Source organism: Neodiprion lecontei, chromosome 1 (assembly GCF_021901455.1).
Source record: "Neodiprion lecontei isolate iyNeoLeco1 chromosome 1, iyNeoLeco1.1, whole genome shotgun sequence".
Taxonomy (NCBI): Eukaryota; Metazoa; Arthropoda; class Insecta; order Hymenoptera; family Diprionidae; genus Neodiprion; species Neodiprion lecontei.
In genome coordinates, this window is record NC_060260.1 from 20,135,219 (window position 1) to 20,162,654 (window position 27,436).

Below are 27,436 nucleotides of genomic sequence, written 5' to 3' on the forward strand. Positions count from 1 at the left end.
TGAGAAGAAAAAGTCAGGTGTGCACAGGATGTGCACGAGATTCTTTAGACTAATGAAATAAAGAGGCTTCCAGATCAGAGAGACAAAAAATGAGTTGTGATTGTGACGAGAGACTGAGCGTGTAGCACTAAAATTCTTTCTTTATTTCAATACCATAGTTCACGTACTTCGGAATTTTTATTTTGATGTCAATGGCATATAGTATTTTGAACTCGATACACTGTCACTATGATCCATCTAACCCAATATACTATCGATTTTGCCAGAAAAGGCAATAAAACATCTTCAACATGGAACATGAAAACAGCAATTTCTGAAACGACATTTTTAACGCCTAATTTAAACATCGATTGTTCAAACAACTTAAGTTATGAGAAAAGTGGATTTAAATACAGCAATATAGCTCTTTTTTGCATCCTACGTACTGTAATGAAATTACAAACGATTGTAATTTGCAACTTCTAGAATGCGTATGGTGAAACTATTTTAAAAAAATTTCTAAAATATAATTGTTTTTTTCATGGAAAAATTATAAAAAAATATTTAAACTCATTTTTACAACAGATATGAACAATACAAAAATCATGTGCAATCTATTTTATGCAGTCGATTAGTTTTTGTTCGGAACACTTTCGTCCATAGATTGTTCTATCGAATCGACTACTTATTGAGAATATCGGGAGTTATCATTTGCTCTGGTACAGGTATCTGTAGAATAGAGCATGGCTACTAAGCCAAACTAAACTAAATTTAACTAAATTAAGCAAATGAGAGTAAAATCGGAAACATCATCAGTAGTTTTTAAAATATCTATTATTCACTTTTTTCCATCGGCAAAAACAAGTACTGGAAATTGGAATTCCTTATTATTTTCTCATAGCAAATGGAATAGCGGTCTCTTGTGATTTTTTTTTTTTTCGTAGTACAGAAAAGTAATTTTTATAATTTTTCAAGGTCACGATATAATAATTGTTGAAATAAATGAAGGCAAGAACCTTTTCATCAACAAAACTCATATGTTCTTTTCACGCGAATAATCCACTATTAATTATTGAATAGTTTCACCAATTCAATAAGTTCTTTTTTTATAGCGCTCAAACAGGCATTACTTATTACACAGATCACACACTGTGCAATAGCATGTCGATATTTAAAATTTGGGTTATTGTTCAAGTATGGTAATTTATGGCTTCTACCTTTTGCAAAATTCTTTTCTATGCTTCATATTTTTGTATTTCTCTCGACGGAACCGATATATCATTGACAGGCACCGCATATTGTCAATTCCTTTTTGCATGCAACCAGATGACAATTTTCGCGTGAAAAAATACCCCCCCCTCCCCCCCAGCAGAAGTTTTTAATCTCGTGTCTCGAATTCAGGATGGTTATTTTGACATCAATTATTTTATAACGAACATTCTCCGTCATCCATAGTCTAACGATAAATTGTTTGACACACTGATAGTAACATAACAAAACACATAAACTCACGGAATATCGTAATAACCTTCCAATTATAAATATGCGCCTATTTCACTCAAAGTTGATTTGGGATTTTCTTGAGAATCTAATGAGTCAAGTGTACCACTCATCAAATGTAGTGTCTTCTCTTCAAATTACAGTAACGCCAAATCAATTTCTCAACAAAGAGAAATTCTTAGTATTTATGACAATGGAACACCCGTTCAAACAGAAACTATCTATTTGAGGACAATCAGGGGGCGTACTTAAATTACGTAACAAATTTAGGGGCACGGGGGGAGTCAAACTAGTTTTGTACTATTTATTATGGTACAGGGGACGGCATTTTTAACGATTGTATTTAATTTATCAAAATGAGTTGAAATCAAACTTCACGGTGATTGCAAAAAAATTTTTTCTTCAATTTGGCGCGCCAGAGTTTGCCTTTAGCAAACCTGAAAGTCGTTTTATGCGGCAAATCTTAGCACAAGACTAGCCCACTTAATATGGAAGTTAATGCTCAAAGATGACTAGATATTTTCACGAATTGAAAAATTCCGCACAATATAGGAGGTAGGGAGGAGTTTCTTATTTTGGTGCGGTCTGTTACATGAGGAAGGTAGGGTTAAAAAAGTAACTCTAAATGTGTTACGTAATTTAAGTACAGCCCCTAACCTACGAGAAAATGTAATGAGATTTTGTGAAAAATATGTGAATCATAAGCCTTCCATAGAATTGAATATTAATTCTTTACTTACTCTACTTTAGCACCAAAGTAGTTTGGTTAAACGAATTCGATGTTAACGATTCCTGGTCAGAAGTGGTTTGAAAAAAATTTGGTCTGTGTATCTGATTCCGATCACTGTGCAAGTACCAATGTCGATTATTCTACATTTTTTGTTACTTTCACTATCGACACGGAAAATTGAAAAAAGTGTCGTCTCATTGAGTTTTGAGTTATAAATTTTATTACTGCTTGTAAAAATTTTGTTCGTCAGAAAGAAGGGTAAAAAATTGATATTAACTTCTTAAATATTGCTAAAATAGTCGGCAGCGCGACTATAGTTATTAATGTGGATCCCTAGTGAAAGTTTAACTCTACGTTTGGTCACAAAAAAATTGTCAAAACATTGTAAACCCAGCCCAAACCCATAAAAATGGTTCATATTTCCCTCAAAAGTTTTACGGAAATTGAGGACTAGAAAAGTTATTAATCATTATGAGTTCAGCTGTGAAATGCAAAATGCAATACAAAGTACAAATGTCCAATTATATTCTATTCTAAATAATTTGATGAGTTACTAATGTATGATTACAGAAGTTATCCCTCAATGAACTTACCGTTTTACTCAGAGAGAAATAAAGACTCGTTCATTGATTAGGGTTCTTAGTTATTTTCAGATTGCGCTAACATATTTTTGAAAGTTTTCCACCATCAAAAATAGTGATTGGAGTTTATACACACCTTTTGTACACAAACAACAAAATTTATCCTTTTTTTAAGTGCGTTTTTTTATCAATCCCACATCCAGTATGGTAACAGCTAGTCAGCCTGGTTCATTGGGGTTGATTCCTCTAATATATTTAAGTATATGAGCGGGTCCACGTCACTTCATTAAAAAAAAAAAAAAAAACCGTCAAGTCACGGATCTTTGCGCCATTCAAAATATGCGTAGTACTATGTGAAAAAAAAATACCATTTCAAGGATTTTGAAATTTTTTCAAAAATGGCGGAGTTAGAGCTATGTGAATTTTTGTAACCCACTGTTGCACCGCTACGTTAAATAACTATTTTCGTAGAATGGATAGCCCGGGTAAGTAGAAGAGCATCAAATGAAATTTACGCGGTGACGCACGACGAGACATTTCTTTTTTTTTCTCCGGCCCAGGTATTTTCTCCATAGATTTTTTTTAGGATTGAAGGGGAAAGATACAGGTATCTGAAAAACATTATCTCCATGAATTGTTGTTAGTCGCGCGGAAATGGCAGCGAAATCAAAAAAAGAAACCGCAAAATAGAATTGAAAGAAATTTTTTTTTTTTTTCAAAATATAATTTTTTGTATGGAAGCGCATTCTTTTACCAACAGAATGATAGCAGGATCAGTCCGCTCCGATGAATACTTTCGGAGATGTGAATTGTCGAACATAGCGGTGCAACAATGGTTTAAAAGAATTCACATAGCTCTGACTCCACCATACTTGAAAAAATTTCAAAATCCTTGAAATGGTATTTTTTTTTTTACGTAGTACTACGAATATTTCGAATGGCGCAAACATTCGTGACTTGACGGTTTTTTTTTGAGTGAAGTGACGTGGACCCACTCATATACATATAACTTTTTCTCGATTACAGGGTAATGTATCAAGCGCATGAAGCAGTCCTACCTTTACTGACCGAGCAAACTCACTTTCTATATTTTTATAAACTTTTCATGCCTATATTGAATAAACAAACGAATGGAAAGGGTTCAAATTTCGACGGTGCATTGCTCCTTCGTAGCAGAATTCGGGAAAATTATTCATAATACGAAAATCGTCAAAAAAATGGGTGGTTTTTGGAACGTGTCACTATTCCGACATTTCTCGCATTTCAGGGGCCAAAAAGTGCACAGTTGAGATACTTTTTACAACTGTACCTTGGTTGGAACGCTCGGCCGTACGCCCAGGTGATCGTGAGAGCATCCCTTATTTACGTGTTTTATTTTTTTAATTCCTATTTTTCGTCTAGCGACCTCAATATTGCATGAAAACAGTCTCACGATAGCTCATTTTACTCCTCACTCTTTCCGGAATTGCGGAAAGTATCTCAACTCTGCACTTTTTGGCCCCTGGAATTCGGGATTATGATTTTCGGGAAATTACGATTATTATTGGGATTTTCGGATTATGAATAATTTTCCTGCATTCCGCCACGACAGAGCGATGCACCATGGAAATATGAACCCTTTCCGTTCGTTGGTTTACTTAATGTAGGAAGAAAAAAGGCGAGTTTGCTCGATCGGTAAGGGTAAGACTGCTAAATGCTCGCTGGTTGCGAGGTATCCACCACTGTATGGCGAGAGACATTTGTTACCAAGTTACCGTGTCAACTGTTGTGAATGACGCAAATGTTTTCTTTTCATTTAATTCGATGTTTCGACTATTTTCATACTTCGCGTGCCTACAATGACCTTGTGTTGTAGATCACTGAATTTGCCTCAAAGTTAGTAATAATGTCGTAGAAAAAAAATACATTGTTCCATTTAAAAAAGTAGCGTTGACTTTGACGTAGCTTTGGCGCCTCCACCGAAAAAGAAATAAGATGGTCCGGTACGACGGCCTTCTCGAACAATGTAACTTTCATGTGAAACTTTTTTGATTATCATTAATAGTTGAGTACTATTGCTCTGTCACACTTTAAATGCTCCACACTGTATATATCGTATATATATATATATATATATATATATATATATATATATATATATATATATATATAATATATATACATGTATATGGGCAGATCCATTATTTATCGCCGAAAAGTTGCGGGGGTGGGTCACCGATTTAGCTGTCGTGTGTTTTCTCAAAAGCAGGTCAGAAAAAAAGGTGATCCTGAAAATTTGAGCTCGATGCGCCCAAATCCGGCCGCTGCAGAATTTTTTGAAATTTGAAAAAAGTCGATTCTTCAGTCATTTTCAAAAATTTATATCTCACCTTCTACATGACTCAGAGATTCAAACCAAATGGCATCCTTCTCTGTCGACCTTATATTTTCAAGAAAAAAATAGTCAGTTCAAACTCATATCCGGCTTAGCTGGGAACTCCCAATTGGACTGCTATTTTAATAAAATTTTCCTTATTTTCAAAAGGCTCTCAAGTCTACATTTTTTGAAAATCGAAGGTTGGTTGACGGCTTATATTTTTCGTTAAGGTATATTCTCATAATATCTGCCCTATTTTTGCTTGATCGCTTCCATTTCACTGAGATGTTGTCACATAAAGTAGGTCGATTTTTGAAAAAACGCTGTTTTTGAATAGCTAGAACTTTTTTCTGTCAACTCGAAATCCCTTGAAATTTTCCCGGATTATACTTCATTGTATCCCTAAACAACCCTGAAAATTTCAAGTTTGGCTTAGAATTGGTTTCCGAGCTATGAATTTTTAAGAATGTCAAATTTTCGATTCAATATGACATTTTTTGTGGTTTATTATAAGTTTCGATAATTTTACGCACTTAATTAATACTTACTCGAAATTCGATTGTAGAGTAAGGGGCAAAATGAACCAGCTAAAAAAAAAAAAAAAAACCAAGGGAAATAATTATTCCATCTGACTTCTCGTTGAGAATTTTAAATATGTAATTTTTCTACATTTATTCAAATTACATATTTTGAAAAAGTTTATAAAGTATTTAAGCAGTTTAAATAAATGCAGAAAAATTACATATTTAAAATTCTCAACGAGAAGTCAGATGGAATAATTATTTCCCTTGGTCTTCTTTTTTTTCAGCTGGCTCATTTTGCCCCCTACTCTACAATCGAATTTCGAGTAAGTATTAATTAAGTGCGTAAAATTAGCGAATCTTACAATAAACCACAAAAAATGTCATATTGAATCGAAAATTTGACATTTTTAAAAATTCATAGCTCGGAAACCAGTTCCAAGCCAAACTTGAAATTTTCAGGGTTGTTTAGGGATACAATGAAAATTTGAAAGGATTTCGAGTTGACAGAAAAAAGTTTTAACTATTCAAAAACAGCGTTTTTTTCAAAAATCGATCTACTTTATATGGCGACAACTCAGTGACATAGAAGCGATCAAAAATGTAGATTTGAGAGCCTGTTGAAAATAAGGAAAATTTTATGAAAATAGCAGTCCAGTCCAGGAGCTCCCAGCTAAGCCGGATGTGAGTTTGAACTAATTAACTATTTTTTTCTTGAAAATATAAGGCTGACAGAGAAGGATGTCGTTTGTTTGGAATCTCTGAGTAATATAGAAGCTGAAATATAAATTTTTGAAAATGTCTGAAAACTCGACTTTTTTTCAAATTTCACAAAATTCTCCAGCGGCCGGATTTGGGCGCATCGAGCTGAAATTTTCAGGATCACCTTTTTTTCTGACCTGCTTTCGAGAAAAAGAAAACGGCAGCCAAATTGGTGACTCACCCCCGCAACGTTTCGGCGAAAAGTAATGGATCTGCCCATATATATACATATAAATATATATATATATAATATATGCATGTACGTATTATGACCCTGTGTAATAATACTACTTGTATTTCTTACAAAGAAATGAAAGTATTTTATTCTTCACAACATGATAAATTTCGAATAAAGTTTTCGAAAAAATCATGAAAAAGAAGTGTCTAAACTATACAGTGTGGAAAATAGAAAAGCAATTTCTTTCTTTTGCCAAACACAAATGAACATTAATTTTTACACGACAAACTTGGATATTTTTCTCCTTGTAGTTTTTGTATCGTAGAGCTTCTGTTTCATTGTCAAATTCACGTAAATGACCTACAGAATCATAGTGAATCCATGTAGCATATTAAAGTACAGGGGAGAATGAGATTCACAACTGCTTCATTTCATGTATACTTGATAATAAGTTAGTACATACAATGGATGTCCTTTACAACGGACACGTGATGTTCTTGAAGTATACGACTTTGCATTAGTAGGTACCAAGCTTATCTATTCTTCATGACGTTGGAGACTGTTCTAAAAACATGAATACTTTTTTTTTTAAACTTAAGGTTTGAAATGAGAGCGAAAATTGCAAGCATCTTTGTTTGACTATTTTAGCTGCACGTTTTCCACTAGAAAGCGTACTTAAGTTAAAGGAAAATCTTCAATAAATATTTATTTTTGCAAATAGGTATTGGAACTGTTGACAAAATTTATTCCGTATAGCAGTTTATCTCTATAATGTGGTAATTACACGAATCAGATATCGTATATCCGCATGTGACACGCGTTATTTTTTCCAATACCTGTGAAGGAAAGTATGACGCTGTACGTGAAATTAACAAACAGACCCCCGAAACTGTTAATAACGAATTTCGATGAGTCTCAGGTATGTTGAAGGGGGACCGACCCTTCTCGAGTACTAGGCTAACAGCATTTTGTTCAATGAACCTTATTATTTGTTAGTTTAGGAGAAAATTTTTGAGAGACTCTCTTTCGCACTACATATACTACTGACTGTCATTAATGAGAGCGCCGAAACGAAAAGGGGACGAAGCGAAATTTCGCCGATTAAGTATTGTCCAGTAGAATATTTTTTCAACTTGCTCAAAACTCAATTTGAAAAAATAGGCTCGCTAGAGAATTTTATTCCGCATCTTTTTTCCAAACAAACTATATTGATAATTTTTATAGTTTACAAAATATTTAAAGAAGAAGCCATTCTCGAGGAATCAAAAATCTAATGCTTTTTTCACTTCAACTCGTCATAACTTTTCTAAATATTCATATTTCTTCTTCAAACTTGCACACGATAAACTTGCATGTATTCCGCATCTTTCAAGCCCAATCACAATTCTTTATGTCAAATACAAATACTATGGCGATTTTTTTAAAAAAATTCGTCAAAATCTTCTGCGGATGTGTTCAGCTTAAAAAGTTTTGTGACGAAAGTTTAAGTTATCATTTTTCAAACATACCAACATTTTCACAATGCTTTGAAAAACTTTTGTGGGAATTTTTAGCTTCCTAGTAGCTCTTATTGTTTAAGAGCATTGTTAATTTTTCTACGAATTTTTCTGCCTTTCGCAAATAAACATTACGCATCGATAATTTTGATACTTATAATATTCATTTAACCATATTAAAAACTGTAACATCATTTACAAGAATATTGTGAATGATATTATTATTCCACAAACATACCTACATGTTTCTTCGGTACGGTTCCGCCGTTTGAGAATGTGAGTGGCAGGCACCGCAGACGCGACCGCGACGTGCGCTCGTAGAAAAATTAACAATGCTGTTAAACAATAAGAGCACTAAGTAAACTAAACTAAACAAATACTAAGAAGCTAAAAATTCCCACAAAACTTTTTCAACTGAAAACATCGGCAGAAGATTTTGACGGAATTGTTTTAAAAAATCGCCATATTGTTTGTATTTCATATAAAAAATTGTGATTGGGCTTGAAAGACGCGAAATACATGCAAGTTTATCGTGTGCAGGTTTCAAGAAGAAATATGAATATTTAAAAAAGTTATGACGAGTTGAAGTGAAAGAAGCATTAAATTTTTTTTTCCTCAAGAATGACTTCTTTAAATATTTTATAAACTTTAAAAATTATCAATATAGTTTATTTCGAAAAAAGATGCGGAATAAAATTCTCTAGCGAGCCTATTTTTTCAAATTGAGTTTTGAGCAAGTCGAACAAATATTCTACTGGACAATACTTATTCGGCGAAATTTCGTTTCGGCGCTCTCTTTTGTTGCTTGGCGAGCATCGTTTGCTCACTGCTTTGCGTAATATGGGTCAGGTCGTTGGCTGGCACGCTGGGGGTCCCTGTTCAAGTCTCGTCGCTGTTCTTTGTTTTTTTAAAGTATCAATAAAAAGTGATATTTGATAATAAACATATATTTGCGCTGACGTTGGAACAAATTATTACAGGGCAAAAGTTACAATACAAAATTCGATCGTGGAAGTTTTATTCGTGTTTATTTTCGAACTTCAATGAACTTTGCTTTTCGGTATCACTTTTATAAAGTCCGTGTGTCTGCAAAAGAGTAGAATTCACAAAATGTGTCTGGTACGCATGATTTATGACAAATACCTCCACAATTTTGCTCTTCCATTTTCAAATTTCACTATTTATCTAGAATTGAAGTGGGAACACGCTGATATTTTTTTCAAAATCTTAAATTGGTGAGTTGATGAAAAATGCTAATGAAATTTATAAACAAATGAATAATAACTGATTAATGTCAAACGTGAATTTGCAATATACCACTACATAGAGTGACTCAAGATCTTCAAAATCGACCTCTTGCTTTTTTTGCACGGCTAATGGGTTCGATGATACAGTAGTTTGAATGTTCGCACGCCCGACGATTTTTGTGATTTTTTGAAACTTTCAACCGTTCATATCTTCTTAGAAGAAAATTGCAATCATTGGTTATAATTTAGTGTTCGGTTTGACGTGGAATAAGCACTGTACGTGCCACCGTCGTTTTACGGCACTGTTCGGAAATGTGGCATTCTACGCACGCTCCACAGACTTCGAAAAACAAACTTTTCAAGCAGATATGGGAAAAATTTATTTTATATAACGTGAGCATGATTTACGGGTTTATTCATGCGTGTTTTCCGTACACGAAGTACCCGCTTCTATGACGGTAGAGTGAGTGTGCGAAATGCGCATGCGCGGCGTACAGAAAGCTGACATTACGCAATCCTAAACTCAATTTCGTGCATCGTGAAAAAACGCCTTACATAGTCTTGATATCTAAAGAATCATGTGCAACAAGGTGGCACGGTCTTTTCACTTCGCGTATTTGCAATATTCGTCTTCGGCTGGCATGCGTGCTCACCTACGACTCATATTTCAAACTTACGCTCAGCTCGAAAGGACCCAGTTTGCCTCCTTGTTACGCAATATACTATTGATGATTCAATTGAAAAGCTGAAAGTTTTTCCGCGTAGACCGTAGATTATCAAAGTGAGATGACTATAGAATCGTTGTTGAGCTAAGTTTATCTAAACGGTGCATACATCTCATCGTTTAACCTTCGAGGGCCAATCTGGCTCTTTTAGAAGTCGGCAGATAACTTGGAAACTTTACCGGATGTGTGACTATATACGTAAAGCATACCTCTAAAAAATATGGAATTTACAGGGAAAAATGCTGGCCCTCTAAAGGTTAACGGATAAAACGCGACGTGCATACGGCTGCGAATTGAGTGCGGTTAAAGTATGGAAGATTCTTTGAACGATATAGATTTTTTGATCGATAACACTAGACTAAACTTAATAAGACAACGTATGTACGTAACAAATATTCGAAGAAGAAAATCACATTCTATTACAGGCATTTTTTTATTAAGTCGTTCCATCAGCAAAACGACGCGACGTGTGCACTATTTACATAAATTCAGTTTAATAACGATCCCATGGTCATACAACCTTGAAAAACTAGGGTCGCTACGGCAAAATTCTCAGCATTTCAATGGAATCATAAAAATACTTTCATTCGTGTGTGGAACCGCCAAAAAAACGAGTTTTTCGGAAAAAACCCTTTCGTTGTTGTTGACGATGTACCCGAAATTGATTGAATATTTGGAAAGATGAGAATTTTTTGCACAGCGAACGTATCGGGTCAAAAATTCTTCCGAGGACAGGAACGTCTAAAAAAATCTAAACAGTGGTGAAATCAATCGACAGGTTTTTAATGAACGGTAAAGTCTGATAGCCTCAAAATTGGATGACTTTCATATTTTAGTATACACAATAATATGTCTAAATTGTAACAAAATCAAATTTTTGGGACCTGATTGTTGAACGATAATTTGGAGATTGGCCTACGTAAATTAGAAAGGAAAGGTTGTTAACTAATGCGGCGGATAAATTCATTGCAGCAAAATACTCTAATCAAATGCAAGCTAATTTTTTCCGCATCACGTGAAAAAATTACATTAGATTGTCTTTCGATTTGTTACAATCTGTACTGTAATATAACGGATAATGAAAAGATGGTTCACATTTAAAGTAATTACGATAAAGTTGGAACTTCTAAGTTGATATTGTTTTAAAAGAAATCGATTTCAATCATTATACAGCCTTTGTCAAACCACTTTTTGTTCAGCCTAAGTTATCGGCGCCTCAAGTCATCTCCAAGAAGCTGTTGTGTAACACTTTAAGTTGGCTTACCCTGTATAGAGGTTTTGTCAAAAGTTTCGGGACCCCTGAATAACTTCTGAACGGGTGTAGATGAATCTGTACATGTCACTCGTGAAACATCGCCATTTTTAATTTATTCGAAATTTTTTTTAAAAATGAAAGAAGAAATATATGCTTATCCATATTTTTAATATTAGAATGCAATTTCGAATCTTAAATTTGCACACACGCTTTTCTTCTAGTCGCTATATCTTCAAAACTAATGGATGTAATATGATTTTTTAAATATAATCATTTGGCCGTGTATCACGATGGTTAAATTCTTTCATCTTACTTTTTGCTATCGTATACTAATTATATAATACTAAAATAACTATGGCTATTTATCTACTGATTATACGTTAACCCACCTATTGTCAAAATAGACCTATAATAGGCTCTTTTAAAAAAATTCGATCTCGTCTTATCATGGTACGTACCATGGTGTAGGGTTTTCTTTTAAATTGCATTTCTGCAAATATTCAAAGTCATATTTTATACTTCAGCAATTTTTCATGAAAATAGTGCTGCGATGTCTCATATTATTCCTGATTACTCTGAGAATTGTGGAAAGTACCTCCCCCGCGTACATTTTCGTCCCCAAAATCCGTTATAGACGGAAATAGTAATACTTGGTAAAAAAAAAAACAAATTTTTTAGATAATAATAACAACAGCAATAATACTATCAATAATAATAATAAACACTACCAACACCCGCCATGCCAGATAGGGCATGTCCCCATGAGCTGTTAGACTTGTGCAGGGCAAGAGACAGGATAGATTTAGTGACCATCATTGAGTACGTTTACACAGCGCTGTTATTCCGGTTTTACTATAGCCGACGTAGCAATACCGGTTTTAAAAGTTCGGCATTACACATTTTACATAGTGAAACGTGCGAATGTATTCGTTATGGGTCTATAACCATATAAGATAATGATAATAATGAATTGTACCACCAAAAAGCAAAACCTCGTCGAAATTTGAACAAGATCCATTATTAATAATAATTAAATAAAAGGATTAGCTGGCTTGGCTGATGATTAAAAACTCACCTACCCTTAATGATAGATTTGAGAAAGTCAATGATAAGACTGTTACCGGTACTCACGATCAGTCATATTATTCATTTCTACTTATTTTTGAAACGTAGATTTTTGCGAACATTTTTTTTCTATCACAGGACAAATTTCTACTTCAAGATATCTAATAATCACATTAAATATGAAGCATAAATTTTAATATTGGCTGAGCGGCAATTCAAAAAAGAACCTATACCTTGGTGCAATACTGTCATAACGCAAGAAGATCGAATTCTTTCAAAAATATCATATTCTTCACCCATTTTTAAAATTGACAGGTTCATGTATAATTAATGAACGAATACAACCACATTTACTTAGAATTTTAAAATCAATAGCCAATGACTCGTAAAATTGACAGCCTTTCCGATGCCTTCTTGTTCGTTCAATTTTCTTAATTACTTTTGATGATACAGCAGTAGAAGAAGGATTCGGATACCAAATTTAAAACTAGAAATTATATTCTAATGTCGACAATATGGATACTACATTTTTTCGTCGAACATGTATCTCTTTTTTTCAACCACAAAATGCATCAAGAAAATTTCAGGTAAATTAAAATTGTCGATGGATATTTTACCTGCAAAATGTTTGTTTTTACATGCTTCATAATTAGAGTAGATGTTACAAACCGAAAGATGGCATTTAACAGTTCCAACTCATTCAAAGTATAATGACACTGAGGGGGGAGACGCTATATTTAAATAATTTCATTTATTGCTAGAGCACCATTTCAGATTGGATACATCAATCAAGCCACAGTTTGGCAAGCGTATTCTGCACAAAAAGATCTTTTGACTAAGCTTTCATTGAGCCCCTGTAGTCATTCAAGATTTTCATTCCACGACTAACATTTGTCCTTGGGGTATGGAGGGAAATTGAAAAAGGCTACAGCCAGGTACCCATTGTAAAAGTAACGCTGCTGGAAACCGATCTTTTGATGGAATTGCTCTCTTGTATTGGCAAAAGATTACTTCGTGCGGAATTTCAGTGACCTGTCTCTATTTTCATCAAGATTATTACAAAAAAGCCTAATTTTCTGTATTTATACAATTCTTGGTGTACTTCACAACAGCCGTTTCAAAAAAAATTTAACTTTTCAAAACATACGAAGCACATGAGGAAATATTTGACACGCTACCGTTAAACAAGAAATCGGATGAAAAACAAATGTATGAGCTTTCTATTCTTTCAAGCTTCAATGTGTTTTGATGGGTCAAATTTTTTTATGGTGATCGATGTGATTTACACTTAAAAGAACCCCGCAATAATGTCATGGGAATTGGGTTCTAGTGAAATCGTCTGGATTTTTGATATGTTGTAGATTTCAGCATCCATAAACAGAAGTCTCCACGGGTACAACCCAGCCTCCCCTTTTCAATTGTGTTGGGTCAATAGTTATCGTGTTCACTATTGAAAAAAAGAAACGAAGCTGCCATAGTTTGGCCTCATTTTGTGCATAAAAATTTGGAAACATTCAATATTTCAAAGCTAGTATTGTTGAAAAGTGTAAAAATTAGCGGCAAAACACTCAAATTCATCAGAATTCTGACAAAAGTCATTTTATTAGTATTTCTAAGCAAGAGTTCACATATCCCCTTGAACTACATTTTTTTTTGAATTTCCGTACACTATGAACTAATTTTTAACAACAATTCAATAGCTGTTGAAGTTTTAAAGAATAGAAACACTTATCCCTCCTTATCGTTTCACACAGGTGCGTCCGACGAGTCTGAGCAATGTACTAAGTACAAATGCTTATATAATGATATTTGAAATGGAGTCTCAGTTCCAACCGAAGTTGCAAAATCAACAGCCAGCAAAATTGAACGGATTGGTGCCGACGAGAAATTTACCCCTACTGTCTAATGGTTGTGCAAGCAAAACAGTTAATTTGAAATCATCGACCTCTTGTATAATTCCACTCAACGGCATAATAAACTCATCTGCAAATTGTCAGGAACCGAAGGACAGAGTGATGATTGGGCCACAATTGCCTCCACAAAAAATTATTGGTCCTCAGCTTCCACTGCAGAAGAGCACCAATTTCATTGGCCCTCAACTTCCCCAAAAGCTGCTAGATAAATCTCATCCTAGGCTAGTCATGCACCTCAAGAATGGCAAAATTTCAAACGGCAGTAGCTTAGTACCGTATGACGGATCAAGTGAAGAAGACGAAACTGGTACAAACAGTATCAAAAATCTAACGCTTCCAAATAGCAACCTTGTTTCAAAACTAGTAACCTCAACAAAAAATGCTACAAATGCTTCGTACAGGACGGGATCTTTATTAAAAGAGAATTCCTCTAAGTTTGTAGCAAAGTTAAAAGATGTGCAGAAAACTGTTGATGGAAGTGACAACGCAATTGTAAATACAAATTCGAAGTCAGTCAGCCAAAATATAACATTGCAAGGTAACAAGTACCAGATTGGTACGACGAATAACGGAGTACAAAATTCGTTCAAGTCCCAAATCGTCAAAGGAGAGATGAATGTTAGGCCAGAGATAAATGGAAAAGAGAAGTTACACAATTCTGCAAGAATTAAGACTGATCAAGAGGAACGAGTGCCTACAAAAGCTGGTGCAAGCAGTATTAAGGGTTGGCAGATATCTAAGGATACACCTTCTCCCACAGCATCTACTACACCCAGTGGCTGGTCTGTTACTGACAACAAGTGAGTGCAAATTGTTTACAACTTGACTGATATTTTTTAAATCACACACAGTAAACTGTTACGCAATGTTCACGAATCTCTGTGTTTTATCAGATTGATTCAAACGTCCACAATTTCAATCTCTTAAGAGGTTAGGTGGGTTTCAAAAGCTCAAAATAGGTACATTTTTATGAATTTTTTTTTATTTAATCAACAGAATATTTCATTTCATCAATTTAACACATCAAAGATATATATTTTATAGGTAGTTTGTGAAATTTTCATTGAAAAATATTGAAAATTAAGGCGTGGACACGTCGTCTCCTATGACCCCTCAAAAAAAAGTTCTCTCGGCGTAGTCAGGATAACTCATGACAGATTCATCTGAAATGCAAAAACCAAAAATTTTCTGTTAGTAGATGTTTAAAACTCGTGCTTGGACGAAGGAAAAAAAAAACAAAACAAAAATTACATTTTTGGCGGCGTTGAAAACAAAAAACCCTTATTTTGAGTAAAATTTGCACCCTTCATGGCCTTGAAAAATTACTTGGAATGGAAAAAAAAAAAAATTCCTTCGTTCAAGCACGAGATAATGTTATTTTGAAGAAGTGTGCAAAATTTGAAAGAGATCGGTTCATAAGTTTTCGAGAAATCGTGACTACCGATTTCAAAAATGTAGTTTCGAGAAAAACGCGATTGAAGATTTACATTCAAATAACATGTAAAAAAAAAGTTTTTTTTTTTAACTTACATAACGTCATCGATTCCAGCACTATATAATAAAGTGCCTGCTGCAGTGGCAATATCCAGAACATCTTTTTGCTCTTGTCTGCGACGAACTCTTGCTTCTCGAGTCTCAGCGTCAGCTTTTTTTTCTGCTGCAAGTATGCGGCTTTCATCCTCTTTTCGTGCGTACTCGTGGCTATTTCGGCCAAGTTTTAAATCCATCCCGTGCATAAACAGTAATAATGCTGCGATTCCTTCATTATAAGTATCGGCAGCGACATATGCAGCAATGTCGACTATTTTTGATCCAGCAGGAAGAATTTTTGGCGTGATTTTCCAAATTAATTGGTTTACGCTTTCGTTCACACACTATTTAAAATCAACTTTACCATTACACACTCTGTCCTGTCCATTTTCATTTATTATATTACCGCACTTCACTAAAGTTGATAGTGTTGAAAATACTAACAAAAAGTCTGTAATGGCATACTCAAGAGTACCGTCTTCTGGCACGTGTATTTCGTCTTGACTCCTCAGTTTTTTCGCTGACGTGCTGGTGAAAGATTTCTCGTCTACCTCTGCAGTCTTAGGGTTGAAAGATTGTCTTTTTTTTTTGGGTCTATCTTTTCTCTGAGCACCCGATGCTTGATCAGATCTTGTAACTTTATGCATTTTTCACAAAATTTCTAATAACCTCGATAAAATTCACAACGAATACTTATAACTTCAAGCAACCTTGGAGTTCGACTGACAACATTCAACTAAATTCCAGTACTAAAATAGGTTAAATAACTAATTCAATGTGACCATAGAAAGGGAAAGAAAAGAGAAAAGGTAAGCGAAAAGCAAGGGACAAAGACGACAAACGAACAATAGCTAAGCAGCTGCCTCGATATACCTGCCTCCATATACCTGCGTCACGCTCGGTTATAGCCTGATGGGTGAAACATCCAAAGGCTATGTCTCTTAGAATATGACTCGGATCGTTTTAAAATTTTAAAGGAATATTCTCAACATATTCAATTATAAGATAAGCAAAAAAAAAAAATTCGATTTTTTGAAATTTTGAAATCCACCTAACCCCTTAAACCTTCTCTACATTTATCTTGATTTTCTTTACCTTCAGAAACACTTTAGAGAGCCATCGGATGACATTTACAAATCTGCGTATCTTAAACAATCCACAGAATCAACCAATACAATAATTGACAGTTGCTCTTGAAAATCGTCATTGTGTATGAAAAGTGGGAATAAAAAACATTTTTGGCAGACTAACGATCTAGGTTGCAAAAATCCGTTTACGACCTATCACAGTTAATTTTTTAAAGCAATTCAGTTTGCAAAATTTGAGTATATTCATATTTACGGTTGACAAATATGTTTGAAATGATGGAATAACGCCAGGGTGTTTATTAGCTTGGAAGATCATTGAACTCCTTGAATTACTATGGATTTTTCTTTCACCGTGGAAACTCTTTGAAACCCAGGAAATTTTCAGATTTTTCCTGGAATATTTGGTATGCCCACTAAGTTTAAAAAAATGGATTTTATTTTTATTTGACCGAAATGAATATATGTTGAATTTCTATTTTTTTTTTTGTTTTGTTGATAATCTCACGATTATATAAGGATAGAAACATAGCATACACAAATCAGAAAATCGGTATCCGTACTCTCGAAACAATGTATAACAACACCCTAACACAGTGTTTACAGTTTACAGGGTATTGTTTACAGTAGGCATGGTCAACCAGTCAATCGTGGCTATTTAGGCCAGTCGAACGCGACAAGACAAAGAAAAATAGATGACTGTCAAAATATACATCATTCAATTCTGTGGTAAACATTTGAGATCAGTAGATCAGATAGAGTGGGGACAGTAAATAGTAGATCTCAGTCTGATCAAAAAGGAAAATCACATTGCGCGAAATTTTAAAAATTCAAAACAAATAGGAAGGACTCATCGACCACGATCTGATCGGGTATAAAAGTTTCGTTTTCGAAGCAAAAGTTTTGGAAAACTTTTCCGTAATTTTCCAAAGGGGCATACCGCCCGAAAATTCAATTTTTGGATTTCAAATTGAGAATTAACTGTGGAGACGAACCCATAGCACCTCTGAAATGTTACCTAGACAGTTAGCTTCCTCGCAAACAATATTACTACCTAGTTTGTGTAAATTATTCAAAACATTATTACCACAAACCGTCATGAATAAAAGCGTGAACAAAATGAAGAAATATTTTTTCACAGAATGCAAAAAGATAGACAAATTTTAGTCACACCATAAATGTCAACTTTCAAGGTCTTACGAAGTTGGCATGGAAAGCCCCATATGCATAAATTCCGTTGTAAAAATCTAATTACAAATGTTATTGTAAGTACCCTGAGAATTTTCAAAAAACAGTCTGGAAACTCCTGTAATACTCAGCGAATTTCTAAATGAAGGATTCGCTGGTGCAAAAATTTTTATCTGGCAGCAATTTTTTTTCAAAGCTATACGTATAATATGAGATATGGCAACTACGCAAAATCTTTTTATATGGCGATGCTGTAGACATGTCCAAAAATGGACTTCACAGTCGGGTTCAGTTCTTTTTTTTCCAACGTGTTTATCGTACATGATTAGTTCTAAAAGTCTATGAATTAGAGGATTTCCATACCTCAGTCAACATAATGAAATACGAAAATTCCAGTTAAATCAAAATCTTGGCACCTGATCGTTTACTAATAATTACATATCGAGAATCTAGCGGAATCAATTGTTTGAAGTAGCCATCCATACATGCGATACATAAAAAAAGTTATGCAAAGAAACATGTTCTGAATATGCATAAGGAAAAGTTTGTAAAATCATGTTTCCAGAACATCCGAGTGTCTAATTTTATGATACTCGGCAATAACCGGAAATTTTGTTTGCTTTTTTCAGTCGACAAAGAATTTTTAATTTTTTCATCTATGTTATTTGAATTTATTCAGAATCATTTCTATCATATAGTAAGCATGTTGTATCATTCTAATTCACCATCATTGGAACAAATAATACTGGTTGCTGGAAATTTTCTAAAAAGTTTTTCATCTTCTACATTTTGGGTGGGACGGTATGGCCCATTCTTGAAACTGAAACTAAGAAAAAATCTCCAAACTAGGAAATGACAGAGAGTTTCTTTCTCTTCCGTAGTTATATTTCGTAATTTTCAACGGTGAAGTCTATCAAATTGAAAAAATTGCTTCTTTCAGGGAAGATGCAGTTAAATCAGCGAACTACCATACAGCACCACCAAGTGCCGCAGCACTACGAAACTTTGGCGGAACGAATCGTTCAGACACAGTATCACACCTGCTGAAAATGTCCCACCGAGGTTATGGCAGTTCTTCTGGTCAGTATACCCACAAAAAGGCATCCCTCCCGAATTCTCTACCTATCCTTTTCACATCGAATTCAAGCCTCAATAGACAAGTCCACTGTAATGAGTCAAGAAGAAGAAAAATGTACCATTTGTACAAAAAAGAGGAGACGTTCATGGTTCAAAACCAAATAAAATCGACTCGAAAATCCATGAGTTCGAGTATTCTGAAGTAAAGACGCCATGTGGGCTGGATTCAAATCAAGATCCTTGTAAAAGTCAAGCCCAAGCCCAAATCTACAACTATTGTATCAGCTCGTGCAAAAAAATTTTCAACTTCTAATTATCAAAAAAAATTTTTCTCTGGTGTTGGAAAATTTCTTGTCAAGTCCAAATTACGTTATATTCAATTAACTCATTTTTGGGAAAAATGTTAATCGCTGTCTTTACACCGTGAGTTTTATATGTATTCAGAAACTCTCCGTTCTGTAGCTGGTCGAACATAAGTGTAAACGACATACGTGAGGCTTGGTTTAGAGAAGATACGGTGCAGTAGGAGCGCCACAGGCAGCTCAGGTACGCGTATCCGCCTGTGTTGGGCCTACTACAGGATGTTGAGTATCCAAAGTCAGCGAAAATTCATAGTACACATTACAAGTGTACCGTGTATGGTAGATAAAGATAAAAGAATTATACAATATAGGAATATTTCATGGTGGTAAAAAAAAAAAAAAAATAAATGAAAAAATGGAAATTACAACAATGCCATATCTTCAAATCATTTGATTTATAACAAATGATTAATTTAAATTATATTTACATACATTGCGATTCTGTATCTGGAAGCCAGAAACCCCAAGTAACGATATTTTCTTATAAACTATGAGTCTGTTTAAGTTGATCCTCTTGTAAGTTTTATTATGTCGATCTTTTTTAAAAATAGAGTACGTCTCATTTTATCCTATTTAGGAAAGTGAGTGCTTTTGCTGATTCACTGATCATGTCCATGGCATTTGAACCTAAAAAAGCAAATATTTTTCACGTATTTCAAAACTCATCCTGTTTCATGTACTTTCTGTCCCATAGCATTTTGTGTCAACTGGCCCACCATACCAGAATCGTATATTGTAGTACAACTGTGGAAAGTAAGCGTTCTCCGACGAGTGTGAAATTTACAGTGAACGCTAAAAGCAATTCCCGCATTGGGAAAAATACGGATGCGAATTTCATAGCATGAGCAGAAGGAAAGTGCTGTAATCGCAGAACTACTAGCAGCATGAGGCAAGGCGAGCACTGTAATCACACAAGTCAGATTTCGCCTATTTGCACGTGTCACATACTATAATTTTTACGACACCTATGCGGAAACTTCGATTTACGAAACACCAAAGCTGCCACTGACAGCGCGTGAGACTGGGGTTGGGTAATCTATGCACAATGACATCGTGCGTAAAATTGATTTGGTAAACGTGCAAAATTGAAATGCCATATTTTACACATTAGGGTTTTATTTGGTGCATATGCACTTTCGGACAACTCAATTATATGCGCTTTGTTTCAGTGTAAGTTACTCAACCTTGAGTTTAAGTGCTGTCAATGGCAACTTCGATGCTTCTTAAATCAAACTTTCTTTTGCAGGTGGTGCAGAAAGTAGCATGTATTACACATTCAGGTGGTCAATATCTGACTCGTGCAATTACAGCACTCGCTTTTGGCACATATTGCAAAATTCATACTTGTCGGAAATTGGCCACTTTCCGCACTTGTAAAACAATATACTATTCCACCATTACGTTTTCAAACAATCAATAGTTGAATTATGAGATAATCCTTGTACATAGTAAAAGCACGACTATCATATTATAAAATCCCAGGAATGTTTGGTTCGTTGATAACTTTCACCTTTATTATCAGACAACTCGTAACAATATTTACGATTATTAATTTTGAGGCAAAAAGTTTTTAAAAGTTTTACTTCATTAGAAATACTTCAAGTTTTGAAATGACAAGCAATTCGTTCTGGTAGAAAGGTTCATCTAAAAAATGTTATTGCTGTTTCTAAGAATGACTCAAAAGTATTATGGATGGACCCAGTGGCTTTCAGATACAGATATTTAGCAGCCGATAGCTAGCTTCGGTAATGTCCTTAACAATTTCTTCCACCAATTTGTATTGTCGAAATACATTTGTATTGATATTTCTGAGTTTGTGGTGTTCAATAGTTGATTATACATGGTATACATATTAATTCAAGGACATGAGTCACCCTCCTCCCTTCAAATTAGAATTACTTAAATTGCATCATGCTTCAATTACCAAACACAATAGCATTCATTATTAGACAGGTCAAGCACGTTATACATTTGAAAAAAAAAATAAGAATAGGATTAGGAAACAGATTTAAAACTAACTTTAATTTCCGAGTTTTATTCCCACTTTTTTTTTTCATTGTATGACAGACGTTGGTACATTAGAAAAGATTTATTTAGTTAAAATAGATGGAAACAAAATTAGTGAAAATACAAGAGCAAAACTAGATTTTATGCTATTTTAACAAACTGAGCAACCATCCTAGTTTTAGAATAGATATTACCAACAGTTTTCCATGTATGAAGGAACACTAACGACACTGAAAAGAATAGTTATTGGTCTCCATACGACGAAACATTTAGCATGGAACATTTAATAGTTGCTTATGATACTTAGGATAGCCGGAATAGTCTACATGAAATCCCTGTTCTTCTAATCTGAGCTTGATCCTAGGTGATTCATGTCTGTAATGAACCACTCCACATGCTGCAAGAATGTAAGCCAGATCTGACTATCCGAAGAAAGAAAAACATAAATGTGTGTGCCTAAAAGGATTTAGAGATTCTTTACGAAGAAAAGCTTATAATCCAAATTTTGAATCATCCAATAATGATTTATAAATGTAATATCTATTTAATTTGACATTCTTATTTTTCCTAAGAAACTTGTTGCTAAAAACAAAAAATGCCCGCAGTGTCAAATTGGAACGGAGGACGAGCGCACCTCGAAAGAGAGATTGGCACAGAACGCCGAGAAGAACGCAAGCGTCATCTGGACTCTGAAGAAGAGGAAATCGACCGAGGTCGCATGAAAAAAGTGAAAGGGCATAGAGAGTACAAGGATAGAGCGAATCCTGGCTACAATCCATTCCAGGAATATCAAATGAGCAAAAGTTGGAATCGATCTAGCGGTTATCATAGAAGAGCTTATTATAATGTGTCTAGTAATAGACCCAGACATGGGAGCAACTACCGACCTCCGCATTACAAATATCATAATCATTCTCGCGATCATTGGCAGCGTAGGTAAAAAGCATGTGAAAATATGCGTACTAGTGCATCGCTACTCTTTCCTTAATTCTCAGGCACTGTATGAAACGTAAATGATCCGTAAATGTTGGAGTGAACTTTGACAAAATATTGACTTAGCATGGTACAAAGATTTTACAGCGAAATGTTATTCAGTTGTATACAGGTTAAGTGAGTGAATCAGAGCTTAGGCTGAAACTCAGTGTTTGTGAGTCATTGCTTACGGTTTTCAGATTCTATAGACCTTCAACTTGAACTAAATTATCTAGTAATAATTTTAAATACGAAGGGATTTGAACAAAACAGTTAATCGGTTTTATTAATATGCATTGCCAGAATTCTTTACTTTGTTAAATGTTTCTCAACACGTGGTACAGTAGAGATTGACTGGATATCATTCTCTTCAATATTTTATTTCATCTGTTTTACCATTTCTCATAGATTATTTTATTATATAACAATATTTCAAGGAACTCTGTACCTGTACTTAAAGTTCAGTAATTTCATGTTGAAACTTTAAAATGCGCAGAAGCATTTTTCTTGAAATACGAAATAGGGAACATGTAAGTGGATAATATTGTGTTTCGTTTTAAGGAAATAACTTGCAATATGTTGGATGAATTTTCCAAGTGGTATGATACATCCAAGAATGAATAAATAAACGGGTTTCAATGACAAGAGAATAGCGCGAGGGATCTCTGATAGGGCGATAATAAATGTGAATAGTGAGCAGAAGGTCCCAGGCTAAAATCAATTCTGCTTCATGATAACCCTTGGTGAACTTACATTATATATTTATACATCCAACAGTTTCAAAAGTCTCTTGAAGAGTGCAAGTATATCCAATAAGTCTTGTAATATCAGCGTTTTCCTTTTCCCATCGAATAACATTGTTTACCTATTTAGGATAATTGGGAAAATATTGCATATATATAAAATAACGTCTGTGAATCTGAAAATATAACTCAGCCAACTAAAATCGCTCAGGAAACATATAGCCATTGGTATAGTTATTATTATCATTAATGATATTATGATATTGTGAAAGATCAGTGTCGAAACAAGTTTACTAAACCAAGTGCATGGCATATCATTGATTTCTTTTTATACTTTTTGAATAAGTGCAAATATTTTGCTCTCCTACCCTTCCCCCACTGTTTTTATAAAGATTCACTCCTTTTTCTGAGCCTTAGTGTTATGAGACTTGATTCAGTTTATTATATGTATAGTTACACCATTGATAGCAAAATGTAAATATAAATATGCAAGCATTCTTGTGGGCTTTGTTCACGCTTGAAACGTAGTTTTTTCCATTCCTTTATGTTTGAATTGCGATAAACGCACTTGGAATATTTCAATTCATATTGTACATATTTAATTAAAGTGTCTAATAATTTGTACAAAAGAATCGAATAGGAATGTATAGAGGCAGAATCGTGTATTGCAGATTAGATCGGATTGAAATTGCATTACAATTCAAACGTAAAAAATTGAAAGAAACCGAACCCGTTAACCCATTTGCAAATCAATTGAACGATAAATTCGAATTGATTTTCACATCATCTGATTACTTTTTTTTTAATCTTGATGATGAATCTGTTTTGGTGTTGTCATTCTTTTACTTCTGCTTTGATTGCATATGTCCTGTCGGCATATGTCCAAGTGCGACATTTCAGATTCCAATTGTGTGAAAGTTCATAAAACTTCTAAATTAACCTTCCAGCTTGAATATCCGGCTCAGCCCATATTATAGACACGATGAAAGTTAGAAACATCTGTTACCCAAATTACAGGTTTTTTTTATACATCAACAAGCAAAATACTTTATCAACTTTTGCCCTCGCATTGGATAATTTATAAAGTATACTACAGATTTTCGTAGAGATATTCAACAGAATTAGAGGGAAATTGTCAGATTTTACTAAGTAATTACATGCTAATAATTACAACTTTTCAAACTACATTCTTAATTTGGTGTTGACTAAAGTGAATTGGATATTGTTGTATTGTATAATGTGTAAAATTGCGCAGTGTTCGACTCTTCCTCATTGAAATTGTACAAAATACAGCTTTTCGCCAAGAGCTATCGCTAGGGAGAAGATATTGAATTTTATTTCGCGTTTACAAGTGATTCACAAAACTGCTGTGAGTAATTAAACTATAGATTGTAAATTGTTTCATTATCCTTGATGAACATTGTTTTCTGGAAATTTGTAAAAGGTGCTCAGACAGAAGACAAAAGTGCTCTTACAATATGCTGTTTGCCGCTAGTTTTCAACCCGACTGGCAATAAGATTAAAGTCAGTGAATTAGTTGATTAGGAAACTACGAATTCAAGAAAAAATAATTCTCAGGTAAACCAGATGACGTACGTACATTTATATGGACAAATTCATAAATAATTATTGGCAATTGACTAGGAGCTGAGATTAGCTCTAGCTGATCAATTATTCAAGTTTGACGAGATCGATTTTCATATTCGAGATTTTATTATATCCTCGCCAAGGAAGAAACAGTATGATCCAAAACGTTTTCAATGTCGAAAAGTCTGATATTTTCTATTATGGAATCTGTTTCAGGCTAAGTTCTTCGAGGTGTAAAAAAAGTTATTTTCTGGCGAAAAAACTTTGTTTTCTGAAGTTCCCCAACTTTTGTCTTAAACTTGACATTTTCATCTGAAAACTCTTAGTTTTTTACACGAATAACTCATATTTATCGAATATGCTGAAAATGGGATCATGGCGAGCTACAAATTATTTCATAGTGAGTAAAATTTTTTCGATTCCAGCGAAACATTTTTACTGTATTTATATTTCTAGCAGCATACTTTCATCTTATCTACATTTTTATTAATATATTTCACTATAAAATCAAAGCTGTGCAATTAATCGATTGATTGAAAAAACAATTAGTGGAAATCATCGGTTAATCGCACAGCTCTAATTTTTAGTGCAATATATTTCTACTAATGTAAATATGATGAAGATATTTTACTACAAATGTAAAAACGGTGAAAATGTTTTGACGAAACCTAAAATTTCTATGCTCATAAAATAAATTATTACTCTGTGTTTTTCATGTGAAAAACTGGTTGCTCTCGTATAAAAATGCCGCAGTTGAAGAAAACGAAGTTGAGGAACATTGGGGATAAAAAATTTTCGGTGAAAAAACATGTTTTTTTACGGTTCGTGAAGATCTAGAGCAATTTTCATAATCAAGAAGATCAGACTTTTCTACATGGAAAACATGTTTTACTCCTATCATTTTTTCCGCGACAAGAATTGGAACGCTTCAAAATGAAGAAATAGATCAGCATGTTTCTCTCAAACCGTAAGAGCTAGAGAAGTATAACTTTCGAGATTTATGCATTTCAGCACATACTAAAAGATATCAAAATTATACAAAAATGTTCGCCGTTGATAATTGATGGATGTGCCCATAATTGGCCTCCCATACCAAATAACGTGAAGATTTCGTGACCCTTGAGTTTTCTTAAAAATGTGGAGGGATTCATCAGAGAGGGTCAGAGAAATTTGACCATGCGTGGTTGCATGTTTATACATATTTTTATTTAGCGACGTTTCGACGGGACCAAATAACCCGGCTTTTAATCTTGACCATTTTGGATTTTTTTTTCTACAAGAAGACAATCTGTATGCATATATTTACGAATGTGATTATAAAAAACTTTTGATCTACGTTTGTTTCAAAATCGTTCTAGCTATACCATAAACGAAATAATAGTACTGATATATTGAAATAATACTGATTTAATTTTTGACAAATCTGTCGCAAAAACAAGAATCGGACACCACTTTCTTCTATTTCTTCAGAGATATTAAAAAAATTTTCCCCACAATTTCACCATAATGAGTTATACATACTGTGACGTGGATTTTTCCCGCTCCTCGGTCACTCGGAGAAAATGACCGAGAACTTACCGCGTGCACAATAATTTGGCGTCCACGATGTACCCTGGATCTAAAAACATTATCGCGAAGTTTTGTTGGGTGCCTGGCGTGATTGTCACGTCTCGAAATCGTTAATGCGCTATACCTCGGCAATATGCTCGGTAGCTCAGTACCGCGGAGAGGGGAGGGGTAATTTTTGGAGAGAGAGAGAGAGAGACACTCGAAAACCACACGCTACTTAACAAAAGAAGTAAAATAAAATCTTATATTTCCCAATAGCGGTGATACAAAAACAAAAAAAAATAATCCAAATGTCGCTCATCGCGATTCTAAAAATAAACAGAAAATTACACGTAACCTACTCTATTTCTTACTCTACTGAGCTCGCGGCTCCCTAACTAAAATGTCACTCAACCATCACAAAATCGCCATACGCTATTCTCAATTTGCAAATTCGTTATTTCTTCTCCACAGCGATGATTGTTCAAAACCGAAACTAAAACTACTTTCTCGACGGTGCACCGTCGGGCTACCGAACAGACGGCGTCCTCAATCTCACCCGACTCGGAGCTTCAACGCTACCGCGAGCTGTCCTAAATCTAAACGTAACAACATTACTTAACCTATTATAGGATCTTGGTGATCGGTCAATTAAGAAAACGTCTTTTTAGTTAACGTTTCGACCCGGATATGGGCCCTCCTCAGAACGATTTATTTTTTAACTGTCAAGAATAACAAAAAGATTTTTTATAAAACAAATAATAGTACTAGAAGTGATCAGACTTAAATATTGTAGATGTAATACTCTTAAAGCTATTATATATTGTTGATTGAACATCCGAAATCAAATCTTCTCAAAATCCTCCAAAACGTTATCCGCTAATCCGAGCACTCCGATTCGGCACTTCCCGACCTACTCGAGAGGCGACACTGAAAAACCCGATAACGCGGCTCTACCCGGTACAGCGGAATTCGGCTATACTGAATTTCAAAAACAAGAGACTCAACTAAAACCCGTGACGCTACTCA

The 27,436-nt window shown here is 34.4% G+C and overlaps 1 protein-coding gene across 7 annotated transcripts in view; it reads left to right on the plus strand.

The window, feature by feature from the left end:
- The window catches only part of LOC107225166 (ubiquitin carboxyl-terminal hydrolase 36), a 48,691-nt gene extending 22,497 nt beyond the window's left edge, over positions 1–26,194 (plus strand). For 6 of the 7 annotated variants that reach the window (XM_046736704.1, XM_046736709.1, XM_015665530.2 and 3 more), the window contains 3 exons: positions 14,150–15,108; positions 19,052–19,191; positions 22,163–26,194. In XM_046736704.1, coding sequence (XP_046592660.1) covers positions 14,150–15,108; positions 19,052–19,191; positions 22,163–22,497 — 1,434 coding nt within the window. In that variant the 3' untranslated portion in view covers positions 22,498–26,194. Of the gene's footprint in view, positions 1–14,149; positions 15,109–19,051; positions 19,192–19,632; positions 19,735–22,162 lie in introns of all 7 variants that reach the window. The other variant, XR_006903761.1, reaches the window with a different exon arrangement.
- Positions 26,195–27,436: the final 1,242 nt, after the last annotated feature.